Source organism: Haliotis rubra, unplaced genomic scaffold (assembly GCF_003918875.1).
Source record: "Haliotis rubra isolate DU_JTF1 unplaced genomic scaffold, ASM391887v1 Scf784, whole genome shotgun sequence".
NCBI classification, from domain to species: Eukaryota; Metazoa; Mollusca; class Gastropoda; order Lepetellida; family Haliotidae; genus Haliotis; species Haliotis rubra.
The window spans coordinates 273,263-292,311 of NW_025767506.1; the positions used below are offsets into that span (position 1 = coordinate 273,263).

General features: G+C 40.6%; 1 protein-coding gene across 1 annotated transcript in view; it reads right to left on the bottom strand.

Annotated features, from left to right (window-relative positions):
* The window catches only part of LOC124261008 (nectin-3-like), a 38,599-nt gene that overhangs the window by 9,237 nt on the left and 10,313 nt on the right, over nt 1-19,049 (bottom strand). Inside the window, exons 2-5 of the mRNA XM_046695328.1 lie at nt 6,309-6,707; nt 3,581-3,940; nt 2,168-2,443; nt 1,493-1,585 (exon numbers count right to left, since the gene is read on the bottom strand). Coding sequence (XP_046551284.1) covers nt 1,493-1,585; nt 2,168-2,443; nt 3,581-3,940; nt 6,309-6,707 — 1,128 coding nt within the window. The remainder of the gene's footprint in view (nt 1-1,492; nt 1,586-2,167; nt 2,444-3,580; nt 3,941-6,308; nt 6,708-19,049) is intronic.

Consider the following 19,049-nt stretch of genomic DNA (forward strand, 5'->3'; position numbering starts at 1 on the left):
CAGCTCATCGATCACATTGTATAAGGATACGGCCCCACATATAGTTTTCTGGATAATAGAAGATAGTATAGTGTGAAAATGTTTTAACCACTAGGGTACTCCACCCAATAATTATAAAATACCTATTGTGCTTTCTTGATATTTTGAAAGTCAAATGGCAAAAACATTACATTATACTTGAGCTTATCCACGACAGAGTCATGGACACAGCACATCACACAACAGAGTGACGGTCACGGCACATCAGACAACAGAGTCACGGTCACAGCACATCACAAAACGGTCACAGTCACAGCACATCACATGACAGAGTCACGCTCACAGCACATAACATGACAGTCACGCTCACAGCACAAAACGGTCACAGTCACAGCACATCACATGACGGACGCAGTGACAGCACATCACATGATGGTCACAGTGACAGCTCATCACATGACGGTCACAGTCACAGCACATCACACGACAGTCACAATCACAGCACATCACCTGACAGAGTCACGCTCACAGCACATCACATGACAGTCACACTCACAGCACATCACACGACAGAGTCATGCTCACAGCACAAAACGGTCACAGTCACAGCACATCACATGACAGAGTCACACTCACAGCACATCACACGATAGTCACGCTCACTGCACATGATCCGACAGAGTCACGGTCACAGCACGTCACATGACAGTCACGCGCACAGCACATCACATGACGGTCACTAGTCACAGCACATCACAGACAGTCACGCCACAGCACACCACACGTCACAGAGTCACGATCACAGCACATCACACGACAGAGTCACGCCACAGCACATCACACGACAGAGTCACGCTCACAGCACATCACACGACAGAGTCACGCATCACATCATCACATCACAGCACAGAGTCACAGCACAGCACATCACATCATCACAGTCACACAGCACATCACACGATAGAGTCACAGCACATCACATCATCACAGTCACAGCACATCACACGATAGAGTCACAGCACATCACATCATCACAGTCACAGCACAGTACATGACAGTCATAGTCATAGCATATCATGTCACAGAGTCACGGTCACATCACATCACACGACAGCCACAGTCACAACACATCACATTACAGAGTCACGATCACAGCATATCATGTCACAGAGTCATGGTCACATCACATCACAGAGTCACGGTCACAGCACATCACATGACAAAGTCACAGTACATCACATGACAGAGTCACAGACACAGCACATCACATGACAGAGTCATGGTCACAGCACATCACATGACAGAGATGTAGTTACCACACATCATATATTTGATAAAATGTCACATGACAGAAGTATATTGTTGCATCACATCACATGACAGAGGTATAGTCAAAGTGCATCCTATGCTAATGTCACGTGACAGGTCACAGCTCATCACAGATATGACATGACATGAAGAGACATGACAGACATGTGACTGACACATGACTACAGTTAACAGGTCAACATACCTGGAGGTTCTGGTTTAACAGCATCAGTATTTCCAGGAGAAGGTCTTTGTGTACTCGTAGCGGTTGTAGTGGGAGGGGATGTGGTTGTAGCAACTGCAGATGTTGGTGAAGAGAGAGACAGACAGAGAGGAATACATGCATTAGTTCAGTCACAGTTAGATGATCATGCTCGTGCAAAGATATACAAGTCATTCCTACAACAACTTCAGATATATCTGCCATATCAGTACCTTATTCATCTTGCTATTTAGCACTTTAAAGCCGCAGCTCTAACACTGGGTGGCTACTACAATCGCATGTGCAGTTGAAAAAAGTAACTTATTTTCTTACTTCAGCAAGTAATAAACTTCAAAATATGAAAAATGTCACGTTTTGAAATCAGGGCTCAAATGCTGCAGTCTCAAATTGATCCTGACACACAGCAGTATTAAGGATGAGTACTTCGATATAAAGTTTCAGACGTCTACAATGCTGTGGAAACAACAATTTTCAAAAGGTTTCTGTCATATACTGAAGCGTTCCACAAAATTCTCCTCCATAGCCATAATTGTCTGTCTAGTTCGCAGATAAAACACCTCGTCCAGAATAATCTGGATTTTCCAGAAGGGTACCTTGGGTACTTGCTTTAGAACTGATATCATCAAATATATTTTTAAACCAGTAGTGTGTACTCACCAACATTGATGTTGAGGGACTTTGATGCATTGTACGTCACACCCCCAACAACATTGGTGGCCAAACATGTGTATATTCCAGAATCTTCAATTTGGAGATTAGAAAGCGTTAATTCATCGCCAGATGATGTGGAATTATCCTCTCCTTCTTTCTGCCAGGTGTAGGTCGCTGGTGGGTTGGTAACAGCGTTACACTTCAGGGTGACGGTGTCGCCAACGATGTGTGTGCCCCCTGATGGGTTGGAGCTGACATCGGGGTCACTGTCACTGAACGTATCTGAAAACAACAGGACAAGTGATATAACCTGGCTTTGTGCTGCTTTCAGCAACATTCCAGTAATACACTTCACAGGGACACCAGAACTGGGTTTTACATCTTGCACACGTGGGATTCAAACCAGGTTCTCAAAACAACAAGGTTCACCCAACAAGCCCGAGGCCAATATGGAAACGGGGGTTAAAGGAGGAGCATGTTTATAACTACCATTATTCAACTGTTATAATGTTTCATAGCTAAACTGGATAGAATTATCACTAAAATGCCTGCACGTTATCAGAAATGAGCGGGCCACTGTAACTTGATAATGCCCCCAAATTGCTTGACGACGGGCCATTATCAAGCCCGTTGTTAGGTGACGTCATAAGTAGCTCAAATCTTGATGTTCAAACACCTACGGCTCGTTTGAACTTCGGTTCATTATTGATGATATTTCTGACTCACATTCGTCATTATGCACTTTCTTGCCAGTGCCAACCTTAACAATTGTACCATAAATTACAACATGCAGCAATGAAAACTTCGACTGGAACTCTAACGTTGTTGAGCAATGAAAAGAATGGCGGCTGGAAGTATGGGCATAGGTCAAGGTCAAATGGTGTCACGCTCAATAGTGACGTCATCTGTTTTGTTCTATGATGTTTCCATATTTGTAAAAACGTGGGTCAGTGACCGCCGTCGTTTGTTGTTAGCAGTAAATGCTTCAAAACCGATACCGTTGTTTGTTTTTATTTGATCAAAAATTCTATCAATTTTATCTATAATAATAGCGTTACCCTTATAATAACAACTGTCACTGCCAACCTTTATAACTACGACCAACAACACTTTTTTCATTGACACCCAAATGATAGCAAAGTCTGCTGAACCATTAACATGTTTTCATCACAGATCTCAAGGTACAGTTAAAAACAACTGGCGTTTCATCTACATCAAAATCAAAGTATGGCACATATCCACATTATATAAAACACACTGCCCCCTTCATTTTCCTTGAGACAAAGGGTATCAAAACATTTTCAGGACTTTATCAACTTCTTAACAGACATTCTTCATTGCGGAATTTGAAAAAGAGGCATTTGGACATATTGAGTGACAGTCAATCAATGTCCCCTTGTCTCAAACCTCTATACTTACAGAAAACTGTGATGGCGTCAGTTTGATAGCATGTAGAGTCGCATGTGTCGGATCCCGTAGGCGGTGTGATTGTAGAGTGGTTTGCAGCACATCGGATGATCATCCCATTGTCCAGTCTGCTGACATTCAGAGTGAGCTGACTTATTCGTTCAGAGGTGCAAGTTCCTGAACTCGGATAGGGAGGATTTAGTCTGGCCAGACTGGTAATGTCCGTAGGGGTGTTGTCACGGTACCGGAACCACAGGAAGTCTCCGGCAGGTTTTCCAACAGCTCCCTGGCACCGGAACTCAACCTGCTGCCCTTCCGTGTAGCCGGTGCTAGTTGCAGGAGACGGTGTTATGGCTGGTGTCCCTGGCTCAGCTGCAATGAAACAAAAACACCATCACTAAGATATCACTATACATTTAACAGGTGACCCCAGCATGTTGAAGTACAAGTGTGTCTAAGGTCGTCCATGTGGACAAGGAACCCATGCTTGTCTGTAAGAGGCAACAAACGGGACCAGGTGGTCAGGCTCGTAAGAGGCAACAAACGGGACCAGGTGGTCAGGCTCGTAAGAGGCAACGAACGGGACCAGGTGGTCAGGCCCGTAAGAGGCAACAAACGGGACCAGGGGACCAGGTGGTCAGGCTCGTAACTGGGATCGTAAGAGGCAACAAACGGGACCAGGTGGTCAGGCTCGTAAGAGGCAACAAACGGGACCAGGTGGTCAGGTCCGTAAGAGGCAACAAACGGGACCAGGTGGTCAGGTTCGTAAGAGGCAACAAACGGGACCAGGTGGTCAGGTCCGTAAGAGGCAACAAACGGGACCAGGTGGTCAGGCCTCGTAAGAGGCAACAAACGGGACCAGGTGGTCAGGCTCGTAAGAGGCAACAAACGGGACCAGGTGGTCAGGCTCGTAAGAGGCAACAAACAGGACCAGGTGGTCAGGCTCGTGAAGAGGCAACAAACGGGACCAGGTGGTCAGGCCCGTAAGAGGCAACAAACGGGACCAGGTGGTCAGGCTCGCTGACTTGGTTTACCCATGTCATCATATCCCATTTGCTTAGATAGATGCTCATTCTGTTGGCACAAATTCTCTTGTCTGTGGTTTTGTTGTAGTTTCCTCCCTGCACCATAAATGTGATCCTCTGACTATCAGTAATGGTGTATGTACTAAAGTAGTCCAGTTTAATGAACATGGCTTTATTTTTCCCATTCACTGGCAGGGCTCGATTTAGTGCTTTGTTACTTGCACTGGTGCAACTCAATATCACAACGTGCAAGTTATTAGTCAAAAGTGCACCATGTGCAAGTCAATTTTTGAGAAATAAATCAATAACAAATCTAAGTATATCAGTTCATTTTTCTTCTAAACTTTGAATAGCTATGGCACCGATACATTGCCATTTATAGACACTTCTCGGCTATGACAGCTCTTGTAAACGGGAATCAGCTGCGTATCTGTGTTGCTATGATTTCATGGGTACTACATCACGGAAATATGTTTATGTGCACCAAAACCTCTGATGTTTTAGCACACAACATTCCAACTGGAATTTGGCTTGTGCAACTAGGTTTTTATCTTAGGTTGCACCTGGTGCAAGTAGGTTAACATTCCCTAAATCGAGCCCTGACTGGGAAATGAATACAAGAACATGTCCCGAAGTCAAGCAATCAGAAAGCATGAATTACTAACAAAATGAAAATTACGAACACAATGAAATTCAGTTTTTGGTTTTTGAACATCCAAGTGAGTGAAATTACCTATGATCCTCAATGTCCTGTAATTACTGGGGTGGAAAGAAACGGAAAGGTCATGATATCAGAGCTCCAGATAAGATTTAGCTTATGTGGGTACTGTACCCACTGTATTTTTGGGAGTGGGTATTATGACTGTTGAGTGGGTATTTCATTTTCCGTTACCCACTTCTTTCAAATATGTGCGTATTTCAGTCATTTTACTCACCTAAGTATTATGTCATTGAGTAAGTTTACTAAGCAGGTATGTTCTGCCTTATGTCATACCTAATCAAAACCAACTTAAATATAATGGAAATGATTTCATAAAAAATCACTCATCCTATACTGACAGTACAACACTTGCCCTATACTAACAGTACAACTTGATAGCAATCGATGTCTTTTTCATAGCGCAAGCGATTTTTATAAATATATTCTGTACACATTTGTTTTTAACTTTTTGCGTATCTAACATTTTAAATGCATAATTGGTACGCAAGAAATATTTTTCAATGCGTAATTGGAAATTTTCTATGCATATTTTTACCCGATATGCAGCTTATCTGGGCCTCTGATGATATGATGTAGTATCCCAGAAATGGGTTATATCAATGTGACATCATGAAGAACTTACCCCACCGCCCCTGGGCCTCTGTGACTATAAACATTTTACAGCATGAAGAACTTCTTGTGACTATAAACAAAAGCTAGCTTTGATGCATGTTCATGTAGTTATTTCACGATTCATTTTGCAATATTTGACTGACAAAACATGGGTAGGAGAGTGTAACTGAACGAGAAGTATCTCAGCAAGTGTATCGATACAGAAACAAACGTATCCTGTATCATACTGTTGCATAAAAGCTCATGATGAACCCAGTGGAGAGTGTATCATTTTACCCACAGTAATTACTTAACGTTTCAAGGTGATGTTGATAAAATTCACTTACCCAGCAAAAGAAGGTTCATCTCACGTTTCAAGGTGATGTTGATAAAATTCACTTACCCAGCAAAAGAAGATTCATCTCAGCTTCTTCTGAAGCAGCCGCGCCAGCAACTGTTTGGTAAGAAGCAGTACACTTGTAAGCTGCCTCATCCTCACACTCAACACGATCAAATTGCACACTTGTGGAACCATTGGATAAATCACCAGATAAGATGAGAGTTGTCCGATCTTTAAAATTCTGTGTAACACTTGCATCATAGAGTGATGAGCTTGCAGGTGGTGTGAACAGTGCAATGTTTGTGAAACCTGGGTCTGTAGCTCTCTTCCTACTCATGGTCATTGAAAAAAGTGTTTCTCCTGTTTCCACGACATAGTCACACTTGACAGTCACAGGGTTGGGTCCTATAGTCCCCGTCTCATCTTTTGTTGTCAGTGTTAATCCATACACATGAGAAATACCTGGAAAGAAAAAGATACATGATATATTATGCTTAAAGCTTAAAGGATATCATATTACTACATCGTAGATAGAACTGAAACGATTTGTATATTGTCCTTATATTCTTTTATAGGCTACTGATGACAAATCACAGTAACCATGGTAACAGTCCACAAGTCTCGCTAACAATCAACAAACTGATGCAGCAAGCTGAGACAAATGACGACTCGACCCGTGTAGTATTTCACTCTGTTGTCTCATCATCATCATCTTCATCATCACCATCATGAATGTGTTCCAGTCCACCCAGCTGTGAATGGGTAGCTCGTAAGGATGAGAAAGCCGCAATAACTTGGTGCACCTAGTGGCTGCAAGAGCTGTATGTTCCCCAGGGAGTTGAGATTGATAATATGACGTGCCATTGAGATTGACATCCAGTGATCGAGGGAAAAAAAATACCAGCGCCTTGAGCATGTACAAGTTGCCTGGATATGTGCTATATAAATATCCTATAATGATATTGATACCCATGTACAAGTTGCCTGGATATGTGCTATATAAATATCCTATAATGATAATGATACCCATGTACAAGTTGCCTGGACATGTGCTATATAAATATCCTATAATGATAATGATACCCATGAAGATCTGTGTTACGACTGATCTTCAGCATGTTGTTGTATCCCAATTGGGTAGATCGATGCTTATACTGTTGATCACTGGACTGTTTGGTCCAGACTTGAATATTTACAGAGAGACGCGATATAGCTGGAACATTGGTGAGCACGGCATTAAACAACAAATCAACAAAGAAACATTAGCATGATTAACTGAGTGAGTGAGTGAGCTTGGTTTTAAGCCACTTTTAGCAATATTCCAGCAATATCACGGCAGGGGGGACACCAGAAATGGGCTTCACATATTTTACCCATGTGGGGAATCGAACCCAGGCCTACGGCGTGACGAGTGAACGCTTTAACCACTAGGCTTCCCAACAGCCCGATCATGAATAACTGATTAGTGTAATTGTACAAATTTTACAATATTTGTTAAAAAGATGGCAAATGAAATATACTGAAAGTTCCTTTTATTGTAGTGCCAGTGAAAACAATACATTAATTACATCCTTCTGAACCACATGGCAAAGTAGGTTATCAGTGTCTCGAAGTAAAGCTAAATAACTGATATCTGGTCCTTCAGTTTTTTTGTCTTGATAATCATTACAATCATCATGGTAATGTTATATGTACATGTTGAATATGAAGCTTATTCATCAAAAAACATACTCAAAATATTTCTTAAAGCCATAATCATCCTGTGATGAACTCGTGTATATGCAACATAATAGCTTGCTTGAAGATGAAAGGGGAGACAACTCCTCCCAGTCCCTGCTTCAACTGACTGCGCCCCAACAGCAAACAGTGAGTGTCAAATCTGCCCTCTCTGTCACAAATTATCTGCACTGTGTAAATAGCCTACACTCAGGTCACAAAGACAGGGTCTGGGTCCTCTGCCAAGACAGACAAACGTTGAAACGCATCCTTTGAAGTTGCCTGTTTCTTGGCCAAGCCATAGATTTTCCCTCACCTGGCTGAAGTCTGTTAAAGTTAAAGGCCTGCTTGTTAGAAGTAGAGGGTGTTTAATTAGAACTTAAACAGAAATTAGCAGCTGAGAAACCTTCAAAATTTCAAATATTTGTTCATCAATGTAACAAATGCCATCAACACTTGAGTCTTCTCGTCCAAAACTTCCATTAAAAGATAGTTAGTCTGAAATTCCCATATTAATACAATTATTCACACACAATAGTATTGCAAACTAAATGGATTTTTATCACTAGTTAGGAGTTTGAACTAAGGATCCAGCAATCACCCTAATATTAAATGTGAGGGGCTTTATAATTAGACTTAGATTTAGATCCCATGTGAGCAAACCTTAGCCTTGCTCCAAGGCTGTACTGAATGCTAAGCCCATGGATGTATGGTATGGTTCTATCCTTTAAAGAAGCAACTCCAGATAAGTGGACAGTCTAAGGATGCCAGTCTGTTATTTATATGTTTCAGAATGTTTCATTTAAATTATTAATTATTACCTAAAATACCTGTGCAAGTCTAGGCAAACCTCAACAAACCCCAGGACCTTACTGACCAGTGTCCATGGTGTTTGGTATATCTACTTTTTTCCTTCTAAAAATGCTCACTTGTGCACTTAGTTTAAGAAGCTGAATAAAAAATTAACACAGATGTCAAAAGGATAGGTAATCTGCTGATTAATTACTTAATTTCATTCCAACATAAGGCAAAATCAGGTGGCAAGAAGATTCCAATATTTATATTTCAATTTTCAAGGGAAAGTTGCCATGAAAATTAACTCAGCTCAGGACACGTCTTCCTAATTTGTTCAGATTCCCATGAAACATTCAACTGATGTACATGTGTTTACATCCATACATGTAAATAATGATATTCTTCACACCACAAGACCACATTGACTAAATATGGAGGCTCAAAGTTCAAACAAACTATGTTCATATGGTCCACACGAAAGATCAATATTCATATTTGGTCAGCAAGTGGCCTGAAGCTGGACAACCGGTTGACATGACCGATGAAATACGAGCCCAGTATTTACCCAGGTCTGACAGCGTGTGACATTGGAGATCAGCACCTGTGAGAAACCCACAGGCTCTCAAGGGAGCCTGATAACAATAGATAGTCCCCACGAGGGCAATATTACATTTATAGCATGCAGTTAATCTGTAAACCTGGACAGGCACAAAGACCCTCCGGGAAAGATTATTTACTTAGCTTGAGTACTGAAACATATTAGTATATTTTAAGTACATACACAGAGGGTAAATAGAAATACATTGTACATTATCTTCAACTTCACAGTGGTGTTTATTAGGGTTGTTACAATTCATTAAAGAACCATGCATCAAAATAATGTGCTGCGATACAAACATTAAGAGATGAGGTGAAATTGGGTTTAACGTTGTGCTTGAGAATATTTCGCTCATATGACGACTTGCATGCATGTGTATGTGTATGTGCGGCTGCTTGTACTAGTTGTTTTGATTAAACTAAGGTTCACACTATCTCTCAGTTCCTATACATTGTTGCAAAGTCTTCTTTAAGAAACTCTTAACAAGTTTAATAATTGAGTTGAGACATCATATTTCAATGATGGATACTAGAAACTTACTCTGCCAGTGAGTGAGTGAGTTCAGTTTTACGCCGCACACAGAAATATTCCAGCTATATGGCATGCAGTCTGTACATCAATCCCTCAATGATTGAGCGATTCTGCTGTTGCAGAATAAATCGCGGAAATCACCTTTTGATGCAGAAAAACATCTGGTCTGCAGAAGATGCATTTTCATGCAGAATAAGCCATTTTTATGCCGCGGAATTACTTACTTTGAAAGTTGAATCCAGATTGACCATCAACCGAAACAAAGTAGGAGTAAATATCAAACTATGATTGGTTACACAAAAATTAACTGAGACATTTCTTATAACGATATTTTCAAAATATTCACGAATAAAGATGATTTTTTCATGAGGTAATATTTTCTTCAGCACCTTACAATAATATTATTTGAATTTGACACTGCAATTATGTTTACAAAATCGATCTTTTTGAAAATTGAAATTGCAAAATTTTGTGTGGGTCTTTTCAAGTTTTTAACTGCAGAATTATTTGCAGAATTTACTTAAATTTGCTGCGGAATTCTTAGAAATTCGTCACGGAATACAGGAGAGACTGGTAAATAATCGAGTCTGGACCAGACAATCCAGTGATTGAGCAGCATGTGCATTGATCTATACAACTGGGATCACGATGACATGTGTCAACCAAGTCAGCGAGCCTGACCACCTGATCCCGACCTCTGACAAAGAACATGCTGAACAAATACATTACCGCTACTAGTAGTACCAACCCTTCATCCCTTGAGTACAGATCTGTACCCGTTACAGTTTCTGCTGCAAATACTATAACTTTGTGTGCATGTACACAGAACCTATTCTGCATCACTGTCTATGTACATATCAAATAATGTAGGTATATCATTTGAAAATCTTTTTTCCCAAATCAGATTTCATACGTAATGGCACATTAATACTAACCCAAGAGAAATTAGGTCTTGCTCTGTAAGTCTCAAACGAATATATCTCCCCGTTTCATCTAAGTTGTCTTAAATATTAATGGCACATATCCTAAAGAGCACATAAAATCAACTTCACCTGTTAGAGCAACAGAAATATCAATACGAATTCAAGAGAAAAATGATAGTCTTGCTTCAAAGGTCTCTAATGGCATATGTCCCTATTTCAGCAAAATGATTTTAATATTTATGACACTTACCCTAAAGAGTATATGAAATCAATTTCACCTACAGAGTAGAACAGGAATACCAAGGAAAGTGCTGTATAGATCTCTAACCAATATATCTCCTATTTCATCAAAACTAACTTTAATATTTATGACACATCCCCTAAAGAGCATGTCAAATCAATGAAGATCAATACAGATAAGGTCCATCAAATGATTTTTCTTTGTGACTCCTTGGCAATTATCAAACACACTTAGTCATCAATGCTCAGCGTAGAATAAACACATGTTTTTACTTCACTTCCATTTGAGAGCAAGTCATGTTGCTTTATTGTTCAGCCATGTGCAGCAGCAAATTGTCCTGTTACAAGGCGAAGTGCCACGCCCACAAAATCCTGCAATGTCATACACTATCTCACTTAAAGGGAACCATTTGTTTTATTTGTTGTTTCATTCATTAATTGTTGTGTTCAGTCTTCAGAACAACTCAATGCCTATGCATCTAACTCAATTTGGTTTACATTTATACCTTTCCAATTGTGTATTTTATATTTGGTTATGTATATATACAGACTCCAAAATCTTTCAAGTAAAATGCTCCGAGTTTGTATTTAGCGAGATTAAAGGGAACCATTTGTTTTATTTGTTGTTTAACGCCACACTCAGCAATATTCTAGGCATTTGACAGTGGTCTGTAAGTAATCAGGTCTTGACCAGACAATCCAGTGATTGACGGCATGAGCATCGTTCTATGTAATTGGGAAACACTGATGTGTCAGCCTAGTCACCAATCATTCATCATGAGCATCTAGTCACCAATCATTCATTCATCGCTCTATGTAATTGGGAAACACTGATCAGCCTAGTCACCAATCATTCATCATGAGCATGTCGTTCTATGTAATTGGGAAACACTGATGTGTCAGCCTAGTCATCGTTCTATGTAATTGGGAAACACTGATGTGTCAGCCTAGTCACCAATCATTCATCATGAGCATCGTTCTATGTAATTGGGAAACACTGATGTGTCAGCCTAGTCACCAATCATTCATCATGAGCATCGTTCTATGTAATTGGGAAACACTGATGTGTCAGCCTAGTCACCAATCATTCATCATGAGCATCGTTCTATGTAACTGGGAAACACTGATGTGTCAGCCTAGTCACCAATCATTCATCATGAGCATCGTTGATGTTGGGAAACACTTTTCAGCCTCACCAATCATTCTCAGCAATATTTAGCTATACTGCACAAATGGGAACCAATGACAAGTCAGCCTAGCCTAACCATCCAATTCGTTTCTATGTAATTGGGAAACATAGTCTAGCTCTTACAGGCATGGGTTGCTGTCACCAATCATTCATCATGAGACCAATTCTAACCCGGATCTTCACGGGATGTTATTAGATGAGCTTCACCAACCAAACATTCACAGTTTATTCCAAGCTGCACAAAGACTCAAGTCAGGCTTACATTCTGAAAGTTGCAAACATAAATTGTTACTTATATGTTATTAGATGAGCTTAACCAAACATATTTCAAGCTTGGGACTGTATATAACAATAATAACCACGACTATATAGATATACACACTGTACACAATTCTTGGCCATGGTGACCATTCATCATGAGAAGGCATCAGAAGTCCCCTGGTGTAGCCATCCCCAGTTGCTTGGGGCCAGTTTAACCCAAACTCCTGAGGGGCAGTATTGGGATCAGTTTGACTTGCCACACAGGAAGTAGGATACAGCCCTTCTGATCCTGTCACCACTGCTTCCTGGTTCCTGTCTCCCAATCTGACTGACAGTTAGTCACATATCAAACATATTTAGTTCTTGACTGATGTGTTGCACTTCATCCTAGACACAGCACTGTAGCCACTGTAGAAACAGATGTTCCTGTAAATACTGTTTGCCTTTTCACAATCACCATTCAAGTGAAGCATTCAGACATGCAATCTGATTTTGGTATTGTGGAAAATGAATATTTTCTGGCAGTTCTAAGTGCAAACAAATAAAGGCAGACTATTATGCATACCGTCGCCTGCTGTTCCACAACTTATTGCTGTGATGTTGCTAAAAGTGGTCTAAAACCACTCCTACTCTCTCACTTAGTGCCCTGACCACTAAGGCTGGTACGATTCACTCGCATATTCGGTGAATTGAACCGTAGCCCTTCATGAATTCAATTCGTTATTTTCATTCCCCAGAACCGAATATTCATGAATATTTACAATTTGTTTAAGGGAGTGTGTTTTACTTGAACCCTTATGTACTAGCCTTGTAGTAGCCCAAGTCATGTTAGTTTGCCAAGGCCGCACATTTTACTGTCATATATAACTATTACATACCAAATTTGAGTGTCATGAGATCACTGGTTATTGCTGTGACAAATTAACACTGTCAACATGGGCATTCAATATTGTACATCAATCATTATCTACAATATTGTATTCGTGAATAATTATTCGTATTCGCTACCCAATATTTGTGATACGTATCATATTCGCAACATAGTGTACAGGGGTGGAAATAACTTTACAATTGCTAGTGTACTCCTATACAGTTGCACATGTAAATTCACTTGCCCTGATCATTTTTCCACTATACCAGCCAATTTTCTTGTTGATTTTTTAAAAATACAACATTATTAACATTGGAAAGTCAACTGGACACTGGTACAGCATGATATACAAATTTGCTTGCCCAACAGAAAAAAACACTGGACTGGGACGTCGGGCAATGGTCTATTTCCACCCCTGGTGTATTCGTTACAGCCCTACAGACCACCACACCCATCAACAGCTGACATCTCACTGCCTTCAGTTAGTGAGTGAGTATGGTTTTACTGTGCTTTTAGCAATATTCAATGAGTTCACAAGGGGGACACCACAAATGGGCTTCACACATTGTACCCATGTGGGGAATTGAACCCGGGTCTTCAGCGTGATGAGCAGATGCTATAACCACTAGACTACCCCACCGTCCCTTACTGGCTTCAGAAGCCACATGTCCTTCATTTGATTGTGCAAAGTTCCCTCCAGGTTCACTAGTCCTCACAGGCCATTCAGTATTGATGGCAGATGACTTTCGACTTCTATTGAAATAGCTCTATTGATACCCAGGATCCTAAAGGGTCATTAAAGCTCTAATCAGACATGAATAAGTTACTTTTGAATGGTTGGGGCATTAACATGACAATCATCTGATGATCCGATAAGTGCAGTTTGGAGAGTTAAGTGCGCATTTAGTAAAAAGCATAAGAAAAACATTTTCTATGAATTGTACTGGCTTCACTGGTACAAGATGATTGTTTAACCAACCATAGACATGCATGAGTCACAGGTACAGATAAGCTGTGTATCTGCGTAAATTACGCAAATATTTAGGTGAAAACTCAATTCCTATTAAGTAAATACTCAATATATGTGCTTGTAAGAGGCGACTAACAGAATTGGGTGGGCAGGTTCGCTGACTTGGTTGACACATGTCAACGGTTCCCAAGTCCGCAGATCAATGCTCATGCTGTTGATCACTGGATTGTCTGGTCCAGACTCGATTATTTACAGACCGCCGTCATATAGCTGGAATATTGCTGAGTGTGGCATAAAACTAAACTCACTCACTGTTTGCACGATTAAGACAGATACTTTGTTGGGCTGCACGATTATTGGATAACAAAAACACTTTATCAAGTGAGCAGTTGGTGTATTATTCAGCGAGACAATAACAAATTATTTGACGTTTTGACTTAGATGATAGTGTTAATTAATCACAACAATGACCAGTGACCACATTACTGTCAACTTAATTACATAGGACTGTTTAATTTTACATTTTCCAATTCCTTTTCCAAAATCCATTTTGCATTTCTCATTTTGATAAATAATGACCAAATTCGATCTTCGATTCTTATGATCATGACTAACGAATAAAGGTATACGGATCGGTTCACCAAATGGCGTGAGTGAATTGTAACAGCCCTTGTACGATGGATCTTTGGAATTTGGGGATGTATTGAATTTATTTCTAAGATCAACAAATGCCATTCCTAAAATATTTCAACTGGAACTTAATGGACTTGAGATAGATATTTAAGTCAGCAACTGTGAATTCAACCCTTAGTAAAACCATACTGTCTGACCCTGAAGATAAATGCACCATCACCAATAAAAATAATGTCAGCAGTACATAGTTCGACAACTCTGGAGTACAATACATTTCAGTGTACCACAACAAATCTCCCTCAACCTCACAATGGACTGTACAACACGTCAATCACAAATTGTCAATTTGGAAAGTAATGAGCAGTTAGTCATGTTTGATGACATCCGCAGCATGCGTGGTGGAGTTTTCAAATGAAACAGGTCACTGATTTCTTTATTCCGATAATTATGGAGTATGTCAGTGATGAGATCATCCCTCTGTGTGGCTACAACAGATAACACACTTGAGTGTCTTGTGTTCAGCAGCCAGTGCTTAGTGTCAACTTTGGAGAAAGTTTGATAGTCACGCCTAAGACCTGGTTCGTTGTCCCACAAATCTGTACAATGTGTGTCCAGTTCTGGTGTCTCCCGCCTGCTGAAATAATGCTAAAAGACATAAAACTAACCTCACTCACTCATTAATGTCAAGTTTCTGACTGAAGTGATTGCTGAAATAATGCTAAAAGACATAAAACTAACCTCACTCACTCATTAATTTCAAGTTTCTGACTGAAGTGATTGGACCGCCTCCGTGGTGTAGTGGTTAGAGCGTGCGCCCGAGAGCAGAAGGTCGCGGGTTCGATCCCGACCGCGTCATACCAAAAGACGTTAAAATATGGTACTTGTTGGTCCCTGCCTGGCGCTCTGCATTATTGGGTACAACAAGGACTGGTCGGCTCGGAGTCAGTATAATGTGTCTGAGTGGGGTATTCATGCTTCACTGCGGCGTGGTATCTCAGTGGGCTAGCACTATAAAACCAGCTTAAGTCTGGGCTAGTACAAGCAGCCGCACATACACATACACACGCATGCACGTCGTCATATGAGCGAAATATTCTCAAGCACGACGTTAAACCCAATTTCACCTCACCTCACTGAAGTGATTGCAGGAACTTCTTTAACTGAGTGAGTGAATGAGTGAGTGAGTGAGTGAGTGATATCCAAATAAGCGAACCCTGCTCCTCAAAGTCATTCTGTATTCATTGCTCATGTTTAGTAACTTAGTCTATCTTTATAACCATTAATTACCACCACTACTACCTTGATGTCCTTTACAATTAAGGATCTTTACACTGCTGTGGAGATCCCAGCACTTTTTTATAGGACAGAACATCCAGAAAAACAAGCTTATTGACCAAGCTTCACTTATCAGGGACTTTCTCAAAAGTTGACAGTTGAGTTATTTTTCACATATTTGATCAGAATGCAGTGAATGGCGGAATCGGCCTGTGTCCAGTGACGATCTATGTGAGGACGGTGGTAGTTAGCGTGTGATTGCCACCTGTAATTGCCCCTAACACACACATCCCCTATTCCATATTGACTGTCACACAGACAAGCATTCGTAGTCAGATCTGTCCGCCATCCCGCTCGTCATGCCACAGACACACCGAGTCAACATCGCACCACAAACACAGTCAAACTCTGTGAAAAAATGTAACACTTTTTTCCTGTATTCATACTCCTGCTGTGAGTGAGCAAGCTGGTGGTCAGTTCGGAGATATACCTTAGTGTTTCAAAAGTAAATTCAATATCAGTAACATTCCTGACTGAAAATGATACTGTGAGATTTTGAATTTGAACATGTACAAGTGTTACCCTAAAGCCTTATTGGTGCTACTGAATTTTGAAATACACTTTCTAAGTAATTGTACATCATATTTCTAGCCTTGAATATACCAAACTCCCTCAGTTGCTGGCAACAACAAGGTAACTCTTATAATGTAGGAACGACAACGTGATATTCAGCAAAAACTAAGGAATTTGAAATCACCAAATGGGAGGATCTGGAAAGAAATGCTTTTGAATGTTCACTCCATTCTTGTTGCACCACAGCAGAGGTTTTGGTAAATTGTTGCACCACAGCAGAGGTATTTGGTAAATTGTTGCACCACAGCAGAGGTATTTGGTAAATTGTTGCACCACAGCAGAGGTATTTGGTAAATTGTTGCACTACAGCAGAGGTATTTGGTAAATTGTTGCAGCACAGCAGAGGTATTTGGTAAATTGTTGCAGCACAGCAGAGGTATTTGGTAAATTGTTGCACAACAGCAGAGGTATTTGGTAAATTGTTGCACCACAACAGAGGTATATGGTAAATTGTTGCACCACAGCAGAGGTATTTGGTAAATTGTTGCACCACAGCAGAGGTATTTGGTAAAATCACGGTGTAACATTTTTGTCAAAACCTCAGAAGCACAAATCAGAATGCAGGATTCTAAAATGCCAAGGTGGACTACTGATTTAAAAATATTTTCGGTTAAAACATATTCATGACAAGCATATGTTGCAGGGTCTAATTATAACCTTCCACCAAACCCTGGAATGACTAAGGGTTGGCAGAGCAATCTGTGGCGATCAGACAATGTTTGACCACTGAATATGTCAAACAATTCAAATTTCTCACACATAATCAAAACCTCTTGCACACTGTCAGTCATGTTTCGGAACAGTGAGTGGGTGTGTATGGTTATACAAAGCTTTAAGCAATATCCCACAATGTCACAGGGAGGGCACCAGAAACTGAATGCACACATTATACATAATGCACCCATATGGGGAATCAAACCTGGGTCTACAACATTGAAAGCTGACACTTTGACCACTAAGCTACCCCACTGACCCTTATTAAACGTACTGCATGTGGTACTTCCCTACCACAGACGACACGGACGTCTTCCGTCAGTCTTCAAACAATGACCAATGACCAGCATCCTGATAATACTGATGTTAGTGGTTAGCATAGGGAAGTTTCTGCTGAGGAAGCATGTTCATTGTATGATTTGACCGATTAAATGTCACAGTTCAAGAACAACTGGGAACAGAAATTAACGTTTCTGATTGCAACTAACTAAACATGGCAAGGGCTTCCTGCCCAATCTGCTTCCTTATATTTTTATTAATGCAACATTAATGACTGAAGCTTCAAATTTTGTATAAAAGTTATTTGTTTGTTTTTGCACTCAGCATCAGTGTGAGAAATAGCCTCTGGCCTGCGAGCCTGTGGCTAGTAAAAATCCAATCAGGCCAGCAAATCACTGGCCCGACCGACAGCATCAGTTGCATGTATGTATATGATTGTGTGTTTCTTTATTAAACGCTACATTCAGAAATATTCCAGCTATATGACAGTGGTCTGAACATAACTGAGTCTGGAGCAAACAGGTGATCGACATCATGAGCATCAATCTGAGCAATGTAGATCCAATGACACTAATCTGCCAAGCTACTGACCCTGACTACATGATCATGTTAATCATCTCTTAACTCAAGCAATGGTTTCAGAAGATCAATTCTAACGAATTAGAGTCAAAACTAGGCCAACCAGTGAGAGATATTAGGAACAACAAGGTTACCTCGACATATTATAAACCAATTCGGGGCAGTGGGGTAGCCTAGTGGTTAAGGCGTTCACTCATCACCCGGGTTCGATTCCCCACATGGGCACATTGTGTGAAGCCAATTTCTGGTGTCTCCTGCAGTGATACTGCTGGACTATAGCTAAAAGTGTCGTAAAACCCAAATCCCTCACTCACTATATACCAAGTCTCTCTGACCACCAAGGCATTACATCGCCTCATGTGACAACTGTGGTTGTCGGGGCCCAGTTCTTATCTGTAATTACCATGGGGAACTTATCCCTGTAGCAGGTTGCCGGGCCGAGTTCTAATCTGGATTCAGGAATCCCCACGGGGAACTTATCCCTGTAGCACTACAAGCAGAGTGTTAAGCATCGGTAAAAGCAGATAATCAAAGTAATTACCTACAGGCATGCCTCGTTAAACCCTTAAACACGTTAGCCCCTAATTAGTCCAGTGG